This window comes from Anomaloglossus baeobatrachus, chromosome 8 (assembly GCF_048569485.1).
Source record: "Anomaloglossus baeobatrachus isolate aAnoBae1 chromosome 8, aAnoBae1.hap1, whole genome shotgun sequence".
Taxonomy (NCBI): Eukaryota; Metazoa; Chordata; class Amphibia; order Anura; family Aromobatidae; genus Anomaloglossus; species Anomaloglossus baeobatrachus.
Genome location: NC_134360.1, coordinates 84,409,009 through 84,425,408, shown reverse-complemented (window position 1 = coordinate 84,425,408; position 16,400 = coordinate 84,409,009). Strand labels below are relative to the sequence as shown.

General features: G+C 43.6%; 1 protein-coding gene across 1 annotated transcript in view; it reads right to left on the bottom strand.

Annotated features, from left to right (window-relative positions):
• Nucleotides 1-16,400, bottom strand: part of NPTXR (neuronal pentraxin receptor) — an 88,130-nt gene that overhangs the window by 10,458 nt on the left and 61,272 nt on the right. Inside the window, exons 2-3 of the mRNA XM_075321856.1 lie at nucleotides 7,977-8,208; nucleotides 4,337-4,578 (exon numbers count right to left, since the gene is read on the bottom strand). Coding sequence (XP_075177971.1) covers nucleotides 4,337-4,578; nucleotides 7,977-8,208 — 474 coding nt within the window. The remainder of the gene's footprint in view (nucleotides 1-4,336; nucleotides 4,579-7,976; nucleotides 8,209-16,400) is intronic.

Here is a 16,400-nt window from a genome sequence, read left to right as displayed (position 1 = left end):
GTGGTCGCAGGACATCACTAGTCTCTCACATTGCTTTGGTGTGATTCTTCTTCCAGTCTCTTCCACAATTCTTTGACTGTTGTGGGTTTTTTGGCAATAACTTTGTCACCAAGAATTTTCCAGAGGTTTTCTATTGGGTTTAGATCAGGACTCTGGGCTGCCATTTCATTGTTTCAATGTTTTCTGTTAAAATTAACTACTTTACCTGTTTTGCTGTGTGACAAGGAGCCTTGTCCTACATGAAAATTGCTGGATTGAGTAATGAACACAAGTAAGGAACCATGTGTTGTTGAAGAAGGTTCTGGTCCACACTTGGATTCACTCTGCCATGTAGCTGTATGAGAGGTCCAACTCCTGCTGCAGAAAACATTCCCCAAACCATGATACTTCCTCCTCCACCTTTCACTGACGTTTTAACACTCTTTGGGTTCAGTCTTTCCCCCGTTTGTCGATGAACATAATGTTTCCCATCAGACCCAAATAAATTAAACTTGCTTTCATTGCTAAAATGAACTGTGGACCACTTCTCCTTTGTCCACACAACATGCTCCTCACCAAAGGTGAGTCTAGCCTTTTGATTCTTATTGCTAATGAGAGGTTTGGTCACTGCAGAGTGGGTTTTCAGTCCAAATGCTCTTAAATGTTGTGACACTGTATGACGAGACAGAGCCTTACCCTGTTCAGTGCGGAACTGGCGAGCAATACCAGATGCAATGTTGAAACAATTACCCATGGAGATTCTCTGCATTATCCTGTCCTTTCTTGTATTTGTCTTTCGAGGGCGACCAGCCTTATTGGGAGACTTGAAAACGTTTGTGATGTTGTAAAGATCTAATATTCTTGAAGTCACAGACTTGGAATGACCAACTTTTCTTGCTATGGCTGATAGGGTCATCCCTTTGGCTTCATCTGGACAACCTGCTGCCGGAGGGTTTCAGTCACTTTGGAACGGCACCATTTTTGCAAAGTCAGTGCAAACTGGAAAGTTAAGGCCCCGTCACACTAAGCAACATCGCTAGCAACATCACTGGTAACGAACAACTTTTGTGACGTAGCAGCGATGTTGCTAGTGATGTTGCTGTGTGTGACATCCAGCAACAACCTGGCCCCTGCTGTGAGGTCGTTGGTTGTTGCTGAATGTCCTGGGCCATTTTTTAGTTGTTGCTGTCCCGCTGTGAAGCACAGATCGCTGTGTGTGACAGCGAGACAGCAACAACTAATGTGCAGTGAGCAGGGAGCCAGCTTCTGCTGAGGCTGGTAACCACGGTAAGCATCGGGTAACCAAGAAGCCCTGTCCTTGGTTACCAGATATTTACCTTTGATACCAGCCTCCGCCGCTCTCACTGTCAGTGCCGGCTCCTGCTGTGTGCACATGTAGCTGCAGCACACATCAGGTAATTAACCCGATGTGTGCTGTAACTAGGAGAGCAAGGAGCCAGCGCTAAGCATTGTGCGCTGCTCCCTGCTCTGTGCACATTTAGCTGCAGCACACATCGGGTTAATTAACCTGATGTGTGCTGTAACTAGGAGACTGGGGGCTGGTCACTGGTTGCTGGTGAGCTCACCAGCAACTCGTGTAGCCACGCTCCAGCGATCCCTGCCAGGTCAGGTTGCTGGTGGGATCGCTGGAGCGTCGCAGTGTGACATCTCACCAGCAACCTCCTAGCAACTTACCAGCGATCCCTATCGTTGTTGGGATCGCTGGTAAGTTGCTTAGTGTGACTGGACCTTTAGGCTGCCAGTTACATAAGGTTCGTCAGATAATTAAGGAAATTAGCACCAGGTGCCATATTAACACCAATAACTTGCAGGTACCTGAAAGTGTTTTCTAATTTTGATCACTGTTCTTTTTCATTTATCTCATTTACATTTTTTTATGTGCTTTACAATAATTTCAATTTATGAAGCTTAAAATACTGCGAATTTCCTTATGTTAGGATATAATCACACAGGACTACACAATGACTTAATGTAACGCCTGCCTGGATCAACAGACTCAGGTGGGATGTAATGGACAGACTAGAGGGAAGCCACTCACCAAGCAGGACCCCCAGAACCCTGAAACCCTTTAACCCCTATACAGGGATTTGGAATTACACAGGCACCTGGAGCTCACTACCTGTGGAAGGCAGCAGGCTGATGAGAGTAGTCGTCAGGCAGGGTCAAACCAGGAATAGCAGAACAGGGACAGAATCGGCAGACAAAGACGTAATCAGAAAACGTAGCAGAGGTCAAATCCAGATCGGGCAGCGAGGTACAAAAACAGCAGGCAGGAGGGTAGTCAGAAAACACGCAGACGTCAGCACACAGGAATCACGAAACAGAATAGGGCGGACCAGGAGCCAAGAAATCAGAACTATCTCTGGCAGAGGTCAGCAGACAGGAGGGGAACTAAGAAGGGTGTGGTGTCTTCCCATTGGCTGTAGCTGAACGCTGGCAACTTCAGCTGGAAGACACATGCCACCCACAGTCATCCAGTGGTACGCAGATCCCAAGATAACCCAGCCCAGGGGATGATCGGAGCCTGCGCCCACCGGTGCTGCTGGCATCGATTCCTCTCCCATCTCCAGCACCATCCACGGCAGGAACACAGCGTCGCCTGGCGATCGGAGCAGAAGTTGCTGGAGCGGACTCTGGTGGCTACGTAACACCTTAACTTTTAGGAAATTGTGTGTTGTTCTCTAATTTTGATCTCCAGTATATATATTTTATAACTGGTATAAAATAAAAAAAAATCTGGAAGTATAGGATGGAATAGTTATCAATATTCAGTATGTATGGGCACAGAGAAGAATGGATTAGTTACTAAGGATGAGCAAACCCGAACGGTAAGGCCCTGTGCGCATGGATGTTTTTGCTGCAGATTTGCCGCGGTTTTGCTGCATGGATTGCTGCAGAAAATATTCATAACCTTTCTGCAGTCATTCCCCAGCAAAACCTATGGTAAAAAAAAATGGTGTGCGCACACTGCGATTTTTTTCCCCTACAAGTTTTGCTGCTTAATTTCTGCAGCAAAAAGAATGAGCATGACATTTCTTTTCTGCAGGTACCTGTGTTTTTTGCCATAGATAATGGTAAAAAACCATAGGGACCAATCCGCGGAAAAACAGAGACAAAACCACAACAAACTGCGGCAAACCACAGCAAAAACGCGGGTGCGGTTTTTCCACGGTTTTTGATGCAGGTGAGGTATGCTGCCAGAGGGTGCAGATTTTTCTTCAGAAAAGTCCATTTTCTAGTGCGCACATAGCCTAAAGTTCGGGGTTGGTACCAGACACCTTGTATCCGATGCTCAAACTCGAACACCGCCTTCTGTGAGATAAGTCCAGATGCTGAATAAAGTTTGGTGAAAGGCTGCATGAAGCCAATTAACAAGCTTTCAGCATGGGGAAGATGCCTGGATGCTACTGAGAACAACATAAATAAATAAAAACTATGTGGGATCCCCTACTTTTTTGATAACTAATTTCAGGTAAAGCAAACAGTTGTGGGCTGCAGTCCTCCTCTGCCCGCTTTACCTTGTCTATCAAAAATAGAGCGGATCCCATAAAACTATTTGTAAAATAATTTAAAAAATAGTGTGGAGTCCCACATATTTTTGATAACCAGCCAAGGGAAAGCATGGTTATTTGGCCCCTTCCAGCCTAGAAATAGCAGCCAGAAGCCTTCCCAGAGGTGATGTATTCATTAGATGTGCCAATTCTGCCGCTTTGCTTAATGCTTCCCAATTGCCCTGGTATGGTGGCAATCGCAGTAATATTTTTGAGGTTTATTTTAGGTGTGAATTGACAGCTGGCATCAAGCTCAGGGGTTAGTAATGGAAAGATGTCTATCAGAAACCCCCATTATGAACCCAGTAAATGTACAGTTAAAAAAACACACATGCGGGAAAAAATGTTGCCCTGCCACCACACCAGAGTATTCAGGGAATGCAGAGTAAAGTGCTGCTATTGGAGCATCTAATGCTATCAAAAATCTAATGGTTATCAAAAATAGAGGGACCCCATGTAATTTTTTTTAAAAATGTATTCCCTATCCACAGTTGTTTGCAGGGCAATTGTCCTGCTCTTACTCCCATTTTGCTCCCTTCTTCAGCCCCCTAGCTCTTTCTATGACCATTTTACAGCCATTTTACAGCAACAAAGTTCGGGTCCCCATTGATTTATATGGGGTTTGGTGTCCGGGGACATATTTGGGTCAAGTCTGAACTTTTAAGTAAGGTTCGTCTGAACCCGGCAAACCCGAACATCCACAGGTATGCTAATCCCTACTAGTTACTAGTTCTCTTTAATTACAAGGATTTCTGAATCGGTGGGATTATTTCCTCAGGCCTCACCTTATCATTAATGAGAAGTTCCATTGGATTATGACCCCACTCAATAAGAACAATCTCATTAGGTTGGCCATTAACAGAATAAGAGAATGGAGTTCCAGATCCTGAAATTGTTTTAGATTTCAGCCACAAACACATGGTGAAGGCGTAGAGTTCTGGTAGAGTCTTCTTCATTCGTCCATACATGTAGTTAGTGCGAACTGAAAAACTAAGCTTGAAGTTTTCAGGGTGGTATCCAGGGTGACCTGAAAAAAAATGTAATTAATCTGTTAGCAGAAAGACAAATTCAGTAGGATTGCACAATTTTGTATTTGTGACAGACATTAATTTAAATATTTAAAATTCTAAGTAATAAATTAAAATCTTGAAACTGATTTCACAGATTAACGAATATGAGGCAGATTGATGTGAATTATTATCAAAACTAAAGTTTTAATTCCAGTAAAGGGAATTTTTGTTTTTGTACTTTTTTTTTTCCCTCCTTTTGTTTTAGGAGTCACAACTTTTTTAGCTTTCAGTCGACCTAATCTTATGAGAGCTTGTTTATTGTGGGACGAGATGTAGTTTTGAAGGACACCATTTATTTTAACAAAGTACTGGAAAATGAAAAAATAAATAAATAAATAATAATAAAAAAAATAAAAAAAAAAAATAAATATATATATATATATATATATATATTTGTTTGTTTTGTTTTTTAAAATTAGCAAAGTAGCAATTATTTTTATTTCTTGTTTTTACGATGTTCATTGCGTGGTAAAAATAATCTGGCACCATGATTCTCCAGGCCAGGCCAGAGTTATGCTGGTACCGAAATGTTCCATTCTTCTTATAATTTTAAATTCTGAAAAATATATTGTAAGTTTTTGAGCCATGTAACTGCTTTTTATTCTTCCGTTGATGACGGGTTTGTTATTTCGTGCTCTGAGCTCTGTTTTTATTGATACTATTTACATTGCGATGAATTGTTTTTTGGGAAAGTGCGCCAACCCCAAAAATGGCAATTTTGCCTTTCCTATTTTATATTTCTTGTCAACATTTAACATACTTTTTAAATAGTTCTATATTTTGAGAAATCTGACTTGTTTGGACGAAATGATAAGTATATTTATTTGTTACATTTTTTAATCTGTTGATGTGGGAAAAGGGGGTGATCTAAACATTTACATATGTTTTATTATAAATCTATCTACATATAAAAATATGTAAACAACTTAAAAATATATTATTTATATATAAAAAATATACATATTAAAAATATATTTATGCATATTTACAGTATATCACAAAAATGAGTAAACCCCTCACATTTTTGTAAATATTTTCTTATATCTTTTCATGGGATAAAACAGAAGTTACAACACTTACAATGTTAGACAGTCAGTGTACATCTTGTATAACTGTAAATTTGGTGTCCTCTAAATAACTCACACAGACATTAATGTCTACACCGTTGGCAACAAAAGTGAATATACCCCTAAGGGAAAATGTCCAAATTGTGCCCAAAGTGACAATATTTTGTGTGGCCACCATTATTTTCAACCACTGCCTTAACTCTCTTGGGCATGGAATTCACTAGAGCTTCACAGGAGCATCTGGATCCTCTTCCATCCTCCATGGCAACATCAAGAAACTGATTGCTGTCCGAGACCTTGCACTCTTCCACCTTTTGTTTGAAAAGGACCCACAGATTCTCAATAGGGTTTGGAGCTAGCACCTTTATGCTCAGTTTCTTTAGCAAGTCAGTGGTCATCTTGGAGATCTTTTTTGGGTTTGTCATCATGTTGAAATACTGCCCTGCAACCCAGTTTCCAAGGGGAGGGGATCATGCCCTGCTTCAGTATGCCACAGTACATGTTGGCATTGATGGTTTCCTCAATGAACTGTAGCTTCCAACAGCCGACAGCACTCATGCAGCCCCAAACCCTGACACTCCCACCACCATGCCGGACAGTAGGCAAAACACACTTGCCTTTGTCCTCCTCACCTTGATGTCGCCACACAAGCGTGACACCATCTGAACCAAATAGGTTTATCTTGGTCTCATCAGACCACAGGGCATGGTTTCAGTAATCCAGTAGTCTGCTTGTTAGTGCATCATCTTTAGAAGAGGTGTTCTTCAGGGATGACAGCCATGCAGATCAATTTGATGCAGTGTGTGTAGTATGGCCTGAGGACTTACAAGCAAACCCCCCACTGCTGTAACATCTGCAGCAATGCTGGCAGCACTCATACGTCTATTTTGAAAAGACAAGCTCTGAATATGACGCTGAGCATGTGCACTCAACTTCTTTGGTCAACTATGGCGAGGCTTCTTCTGAGTGGAATCTGTCTTGTTAAACCACTGTATGGTCTTGGCCACCGTGCTGCAGCTCAGATTCAGGGTGTTGACAATATTCTTAAAGCCTCGGCCATCTTTCTGTAGACCAACAATTCTTTTTTTCAGATCTTCAGACAACTCTTTGTCATGAGGAGCCATGCTAAACTTTCAGTGACCAGTATGAGAGTGTGAGCGATAGCACCAAATGTAACACACCTGCTCCTCATTCACACCTGATACCATGTAACACTAATGAATCACATGGCAACGGGGAGGGAAAAATGGCTAAATGTGCACAATTTGGCCATTTTCAATTAGGGGTGTATTCAATTTTGTTGCCAGCAGTTTAGGCATTAATTGCTGTATGTTAAGTAATTTATGTTAGAGAGCACCAAATTTATACTGTTATACAAGCTACTTTCCTTTGTATCAAAATGTCATATCTTCAGTGTTGCTCCATGTAAAGATATTGAAAAATATTTACAAAAATTTGAGGGGTCTACTCATTTTTGTGATATACATTATTTAGTCTGGGATCTACAAATACACCCAGATCCTTCTCTACAAGTGACTCTCCTAGTTTTAATCCACATAGAACATAAGATGCCCACATATTAGTAGTGCTCAAAGTCATAACTTCATATTTCTCCACACTGAAGCTCATATGCCAAGTGTATGACCAAACATAGTTTATTCAAGTCTACTTGTAATTTATTAACACCGTCCATAGACTGCACTATACTACATAGTATGGTGTCATCTGCAAAAATAGAGACATTTTGCATGTTGTAAATGGCCTCTTCTTTGCATACACTCTAATAGTAGCTTTATATTCTAATGTAGTTGTCTTGTATTCCTCATTGACCTAATTGCTTTTTATATGCAAATGAAGGCTAAGAGTTGGAATTAATGAGAAAAATATTATTTTTAACAACAATACACAATAATAGGTGTTCGCAAATAACATGTAAACTTTTACAATGAAACATTAAGAGAATTTTCTGATATATTTTGTATCAATTCCTCATAAGATCTCCGTTTGTGGTTTGTTTTACAGGATTCTAAATAGTTTACAATCCTGTTCGCTTCAGGTTCTAATTACAAAAGCTTGGTTATGTAAATAGGCAAATGTCTATCCTGTATGATTAAACATTAAAGCTTCCAATTCAATGCGAGCAAACAGAGATCTTGAAACCTATGCAACTCCTATGGCACTATTAGGTGCGACCTATTATTTACGTGGTTGTATGCCTCCAAGCAAGGAATTGGATCTTGGTAATCTGACAGTTGTGCTTATAATATATTCCAACACATTAATCTTACCTTGTTCCAACTCTGCAATGCGGTTCTGCAAGATACTTAGTTCCTTCTCTATGTCCTGCTTGTCTCTTTCTCCTGAAGCTGTTGTCTGTTCTTTTTCTAGCTCTAATAATTTAGCTAGAAGTTGAGCCTCTAGCTCCAATAGCTTAGATTGTAAGGAGTCCCGTCCATGGAGAGGCGAAGGAGACGTGGCTGTTGGGATGGTCATATTGTTCACTCGCTGCTGAATTTCCAACTAAAAAAATACAGCAACAAATACAATGTTGTAAAAATTAGGCTCATTTCAGGTATCACCTGTTAGTCATTAACATTCATTAATAATGTTTAATTTTATTTATAATAACTTTGGTATAAATGTGTCCTTGGTTTTCATCCTCTTAACACAAATTGTCCCTTGATGTGTTGCATTAAATTACTTGCTTTGAAGAATTTTTTTTCTCCGTACTTTGTTCCAAAATTATTGCATATGTGTTCTCAGCCAAATTCAATTAAAGGTAATGGGGGACAAAGCTACAGTTGCTTTCAATTTACAGCAGATCTATTTGAAAAAAAGTAAATGAATTGCACTCATCAACAAAAAAACAATATCTGTTATTTTAAGGGGTTTATTAAAGGAGTTGTCCACTATCGGACAACCTCTTCTGAATCCCTATACTTCTCCCCAGTAAAAAAATAAAAAACTTACACTTGTTACGATTCCGCTAATCACTGGGCAGGGGTGTGCTGAGCTTCTTCAAGGTGTCTCACCTTCTGAGAAATTACCTGGCTGTTTAGCTAGCTAACTGTGGTCTGACCATTACCAGTTGTAGCCTTAACTCAGTGGTGTGTGTGCCTTGTTTCTAATAGTCTGGTTTTCTGATCTTTTGCTGCCCTACCTTGGGTCTTGCCTTTGACCATTGGTTTTGCCTAGCCCTTTTGTCTTGATCCGTTACCTTCCTGGAATTCTGACCTCAGAATGTGATGCTGAATCACTCCTCATGGACAAACTGTGAGACAGGGGAGTAAGGGTGGTGTCACACACAGCGATGACGACAACGACGTCGCTGCTACGTCACCATTTTCTGTGACGTTGCAGCGACGTCCCGTCGCTGTCGCTGTGTGTGACATCCAGCAACGACCTGGCCTCTGCTGTGAGGTCGCCGGTCATTGCTGAATGTCCAGCTTCATTTTTTGGTCGTCGCTCTCCCACTGTGATGCACACATCGCTGTGTGTGACAGCGAGAGAGCGACGAAATGAAGCGAGCAGGGAGCAGGAGCCGGCGTCTGGCAGCTGCGGTAGGCTGTAACCAGGGTAAACATCGGGTAACCAAGGGAAGACCTTTCCCTGGTTACCCGATATTTACCTTCGTAACCATCGTCTGCCGCTCTCGCTGCCAGTGCCGGCTCCTGCTCTGTGCACATGTAGCTGCAGTACACATCGGGTAATTAACCCGATGTGTTCTGTAGCTAGGAGTGGAGGGAGCCAGCGCTAAGCAGTGTGCGTGGCTCCCTGCTCTCTGCACATGTAACTGCAGTACACATCGGGTAATTAACCCGATGTGTACTGTAGCTAGGAGTGCAGGGAGCCAGCGCTAAGCAGTGTGCGCGGCTCCCTTCTCTCTGCATATGTAGCACAGCGACGCGTGTCGTTATGATCGCTGCTGCGTCTGCTGTGTTTAACAGCTAAGCAGCGATCATAACAGCGACTTACAAGGTCGCTGTTGCGTACAGAAAATGGTGACGTAACAGCGACGTCGTTGTCGCTGTCGCTATGTGTGAACCCAGCTTTAGAGGTCAAGGGTAAAATACTAAGAGGATGCATCATAAACAGAGAAACAAGACAAAAGGAGTAATCAGGTCACAGTCTGAGGTCAGAATTCCAGGAAGGTAGCAGATTAAGACAAAGGGCCAGGCAAAACGGAAAGTCTACAGAAAGTTCCAAGGTCAGGCAGCAAAAGATTAGAAAACCAGAGCACTAGAAACAAGGCACACACACAACCGAGCTAGGGTTATAACTGGCAATGGTCAAACCACAGTCAGCCAGCTAAATAGCCAGGTAATTGCTCAGAATGGGTAACAGCTGGAAAAAAAACAGCATGCCCCTGCCCTGATTGGGCAACTGTACTGTCACTCACAATACTGACAGCTCAGCATGCCCCTGATTCTATAGGGCAACTGAGCTGTCACTCACTGAGTCCAGAACACAGTGATTGATGAAATCACCACCATATTCATCTCCATTCTAGTGGTGTTGGCACTGGCTGTCCTGAGGATCATGTGACATTGTTAAGTCATGCAATACTTGTGGCCCACCGGCATTGGCTTCAATCTCTTCTCCTGCAGACATAATTGACATCCAGAGGAAGCGAGAGGAGCAGCTCTTATTTCCTCCAGATGTCTTGATTTGTCTGAAGGAGGGAAGAGTGAAGCCAACGCTAAGTGGCCAAAGGGATTGCATGACATAACAATGTCACACAATTCCTTGGAGAGGCAGTGCCTACACTGGATGTGTGCATAAATGTTATTATTTTACAGGTGGAAACATAGGGATTCAGAAGGTGTTGTCCGAGTGGTGAACATTCCCTTTAAAGTATATTCATTATGCTTGTTTATATAGCACTATTGTATTCTACAGCACTTTACAGACTTTATCACTACTGCCCCACCCTCACAATCTATATTCCCTATCAGTATGTCTTTGGAATGTGGGATGAAACCTAGGTAAACACTGGGAGAATATACAAACTCCTTGCAGAAGTTAACTTGATGGGATTTTAACCCAGTATTGCAAAGCAACAGTGTACCATTTTGATGCCTGTCCAGAAATATGATAATATGTGAGTACTTTCTTCCATAAACAGCCATTCTCTGCATAGATTGCGTCTGGTATTGCAGCTTAACTCCATGGAAGTATAAAGGGCTTAAAAGGAGGCTATCATCACACAAGGAGCATTTGTTAAAATCAAATTTGTGTGCTACATGTATTTAAAAAATAACAAAAAAATTATGTTTTTTTCATATTACAATCTTTATTAAAAAAAAAGCTAAATTAATAATCTTGGCAACGCGAGGCTGAGTAAAAATACTCTTTGAGTTTTTATGACATTTTTGCATTGCTCACACAAAGTAGTCAGAGCTGGAGTGGGACAGAGGCAGGAATGGGCATCCCCATCCCCGCTCTTAGGCTGGACTCACACGAGTGTATGGCATCCGATGCGACAGCATCAGATTTGATATGCTAATGACCCCCGACTCAGGCTCTGCTGCGAGCATGAGCTGAGTGTCATGCGACTGTGACCCGATCCTGCAATCAGGTCACAGCTGCGGAGGAGAGGGAGGGGTTAATTCCCCCATCTCCTCCATTGTCAGCCTGAGCGTATATCGCACTGCACTGGGATAACATCCGAGTGCAGTCCGATATATCTCTTGCACCCAGTCACTCGAATGGGTGCGAGAGATACGAGTCTCGCAGAAAATCGCAGTATGCTGCTACTTTTCTCGCATCCAGAAAAGCTGACCAACTGCTCTCCCTCATTGAATAACATTGGTCAGAGTGCAATGCGAGATTTTCTCGCATTGCACTCGTCCGATTTCAACGCTCATGTGAGGGCTCGTGCCCTTAAAGTTAATTTAACTGATGACACAAATCTCACTCCAGTTAGTTACTGACTAGAGTAAAATTTGTGGTGGGGCGCATACAGATGCACAAACCACTTCGCGTCTCACTTGTCTCATTAAAAGAAGTGCACCTCTTAATAAATCAGGCACCTCACACTCCATCCCGCTACCTCATCTAGACCAGCATGAAAAAAAAACAGTTTTGATGAATTGGGGCCATAGTTCCTGTTTTTTTCAGGAAAAGTTTACAGCAGGCTCTTTATTATCAAAGACATATTTATAATGCCAAAATGTACAGGAGTATAGGGGGTGTTACACGCAGCAATATCATTTGCGATATCACTAGCGAGTGTACCCGCCCCCGTCGTTTGTGCGTCACGGGCAAATCGCTGCCCGTGGCGCACAAATTTGGTAGGAGCTGTCACACGGACTTACCTGCCTAGCGAGGTCGCTGTGTCCGGTGAACCGCCTCCTTTCTAAGGGGGCGGTTCGTTCGGCGTCACAGTGGCATCACTAAGCGGCCGCCCAATAGAAGTAGAGGGGCGGAGATGAGCGGGACGTAACATCCCACCCACCTTCATCCTTCCGCATTGCCGGCGGCCGCGGGTAAGCTGTACTTCGTCGTTCCCGAGGTGTCACATATAGCGATGTGTGCTGCCCCGGGAACGACGAACAACCTGCGTGGTCAACAGTCAATAATTTTTTGAAAAGGAAAGACATGTCAATGATGGACGATAAGGTGAGTATTTTCCATCGTTAATGGTTGTTACTTGCTGTCACATGCAACGACGTCGCTACTGATGCCGGATGTGCGTCACGGAATCTGTGACCCCGGCGGTATATCGTTAGATACGTCGCTGCGTGTGACGGGGCTTTAAGACAAATTTCGTCTGGGAAAGCGTCTTGTGGATGGATGAGACTAAGATAGAGATTTTTGGTACATCTCAACATTCAACTGTTTACTGAAAACTGAATGAGGCCTACAAAGAAAAGAACACAGTACATTCAGTTTAAGGCCTCCGCCACACATCCGTGAAAACCACGTCCGTGTAAAACGGGCCGTTTTTCGGGTCCGTTTTCCGATTTTTAGGTCCGTTTTTATGGTATGTGTGGCCTGCGTGTGTATCCCGTATGCTAGCCGTATGTGCGTGTGGAATGTCCGTGTGTGCGTGAGTGAAATAACTGACATGTGTATGTGTTGTCCGTGTGAAATGTACGTGTGTGATGCAAAATGTCGTTACTACATGTCGGAAGACAGAGTAGCGGGATGAGAATGAACTCGGGTGAACTTCACCCGACTTCATAGTCATGCTGCGGCTCTGTCTGTGTGCCGTGTACTGATTAGCGGTCACCTGTGAAGGATTCACCGGTGACCGCTAATCCCCCGAGTGACTGAAGTGTCCCCCCCTCTCTCATACTCACCGTTCCCCGATCACCGGCGCTGCACGGCGTTCACACTGCTTCGGCGGCTTTTTCTAATTTGAAAAAGCCGGCCGCTCATTAAACAATCTCGTATTCCCTACTTTCTCCCCCCACCGGTGCCTGTGATTGGTTGCAGTCACACACGCCCACCACGCTGAGTGACAGCTGTCTCACTGCACCCAGTCACAGCAGCCGGTGGGCGTGTCTATACTGTGCAGTGAAAAAAATAAATAAATAATTAAAAAAAACGGTGTGCGGTCCCCCCCCCTTTTAATACCAGCCAGATAAAGCCATACGGCTGAAGGCTGGTATTCTCAGGATGGGGAGCTCCACGTTATGGCGGTGGCCGCGAGTTACCTGACTGACAGCAGCTGATCGCGCTACTCATCTCATTAGCTGCGTGGAGGTGACCGGAGCGGCGGTGTCTTCTGCTGCTCCTGTCACCTCCATGCAGCAGAGCTGGAAGCGACGCTGGAGGTCCGTGGATTACGCTGGACATGGAGGGTTTGTCGGGGTTAATAAATTGGTAATGAGGGAATTTGTTTGTGTTTTTTATTTCTAATAAAGGATTTTTTTCGGGTGTGTGTGTTTTTTTACTGTCACTTACAGATTAATCATGGAAGGTGTCTCATAGACGCCTGACATGATTAATCTAGGACTTATTGGCAGCTATGGGCTGCCAATAACTCCTTATTACCCCGATTTGCCAATGCAACAGGGTAAATCGGGAAGAGCCGGGTACAGCCCCAGAACTGTCGCATATAATGTATGCGGCAATTCTGGGCGGCTGCTGACTGATATTGTTAGGGTGGGGGGCTCCCCATAACGTGGAGCTAGCCATCCTGAGAATACCAGCCTTCAGCCGTATGGCTTTATCTGGCTGGTATTAAAATGGGGGGGGACCGCACACCGTTTTTTTTAATTATTTATTTATTTTTTTCACTGCACAGTATAGACACGCCCACCGGCTGCTGTGATTGGGTGCAGTGAGACAGCTGTCACTCAGCGTGGTGGGCGTGTGTGACTGCAACCAATCACAGGCGCCGGTGGGCGGGTAAAGCAGGGAATACGAGATTGATTAATGGGCGGCCGGCTTTTTCAAAATAGTAAAAGCCGCCGAAGTTTTTATAACAGCAGTGCAGCGCTGCGCCGGAGATCGGGGAGCGGTAAGTATGAGAGAGGGGGGGGGAACTGACCGACAGACAGCTAGAGGGACAGATAAGACAGAGAGACCGACCGACAGACATAGAGACCGACTGACGGGCTGAGGGAGAGAACGAAACAGAAAAAGAAAAAAGACCGACATCACATGAAAAAAGCACAAAACATACAGGGAGCAAACAGAGATGCGTCCGTGTCACTCGGACGTGCGCACAGACCCATTGACTTTCATTGGGTCCGTGCTGCGTGTTGCGTGCAGAAAACAGACATGCTGGCGTGAGACACGGACCAAAAAACGCATCACGGAGACGGACTCACGGACATAACCAAAAACGCAATTGTAACCGCAGAGATATAGTAACATTGGTGCACGTTTGGCCGTGTCTCCAGTATACACGGAAACGGACCAAACACGCACGTGTTTCACGGATGTGTGTTTCAGGCCTAACATAGTGGTGTTTCAAAGATGGTTTAGGGTTGTTTTGCTTCGACTGGCAGCGGGTGCCTTGACTGTGTGCAAGGCATCATAAAATCTGAAGATTGCCAAAAGTTTTTGGATTGCAATGTAGTGCCCAGTGTCAGAAAGCCAGGTTTGCCTTTTAGATAATGCATCTTCCAGTAGGACAATGACCTCAAGCAAACTTCAAGAAGCCTCATAAATGGATGGAAACAAAGCACTGGAGAGTTCTGAAGTGTTAGCAATGAATCTGGATCTAAATCCCATTGACACCTGCGTGGAGATCTTAATATTACTGTTGGGAGAAGGCGCCTTGAAATATGAGACCTGGAGCAGTTTGCAAAAGACGACTGGTACAAAATTCTAGTTGTAAGAAGCTTGTTGATGGTTACAGGAAGTAATTGATTGCAGTTATTTCTTCCAATGGATGAGCAACCAAATACATAATTTGAGGGTATCAAAAATTTTGTCTTGTCCATTTTTGGAGTTTTGTGTTAAGGTATGTCCAAGCTTCCATTTGTTCTGTGTTTTTTGTGTTGTCCCAAAACACACAAAGGAAATAAACATGTGTATAACAATCTATTTTAATGGTAATCATTTTCTGAGAGAAATACTTCATTTTATGGAACAATTTCAAGGGTGCCAACACTTTTAGCCATGACTGTATCTCAGATTCAAATGATATGCATTTTACAAGGCAAGTCAAAAACTTTAAAATGTATCAGTCACAATCCGCTGCTCTGGTAAACAACGGAATCCGTTTAGCGGATTCCGTTGTGCCCATAGACTTGTATGAGGGGCGGATTGTGACTGATGATGCTGCGTTGCACCCTCCGCCCGACTGATCAGTCGTGGAACGACTGACCGCGGGGCGGAAGGAACGCAGCCTGTAACGTTTTTTGAGCAGCGCAATCCGTAGGATTTCGCTGCGCATGCTCTCTCTGGCTCCCTGCACCCGTAACCAGGATACACATCGGGTTACCAAGCAATGCGCTTTGGTTAGTTACCCGATATTTACACTGGTTACGTGTGCAGGGAGCCAGCGCTAAGCGGTGTACGCTGGTAACCAGTGTAAATATCGGGTAACCAAGCAAAAAGTGCTTTGCTTTTAGTTACCCGATATTTACCCTAGATACGTGTGCAGGGAGGCCGACACTTCCCCGCTCGGCTCCGCCCCCTCCCGCACTCGGCATGTGTACACACACACACACACACGCGCTCACTCACTCACTCACTCACCTGTCTACACGGCACTGACGTCCTCAGCGCCATGGCCCCGCTCGGCTCCGCCCCCCTCGCGCTCCGCCCCCCGCACACAACGGAGTCCGACAATGGATTCTGTTCTTTGTCATCCATTGTACAACGCATCAGTCACATGCGTTAAGCAACGCATGTGACTGATGCAAAACAATGGAAATGTGAACCGCTAGCCTTAGCCATTTATATTTTTTACAATTTTAGTAATTTTCTTGCTGAATAACACAAGTATTCTATATATTCAGTATTTCAAGACACCACCACCACCATCATATCTGGCTCTGGGCATGATGTTCTTTTACTTTACATCAGCCTAATACGAGTTGAGTTGTCCCAAGAGCTTCACTTTTGTCATTGATTAGAAAATCTTGAATAGCTTGTGTGTTTTTTTTAAATATAATTATTTTATATACAATTTATACACAGTGCTTAGTACACTATATTAAATCAGTATTCTGCAGACATTTCAGCACCAAATTTGCACCTCTTGATAGAAAATCACACCAAAACAGCAATGCAGTTTGTGCATTTTT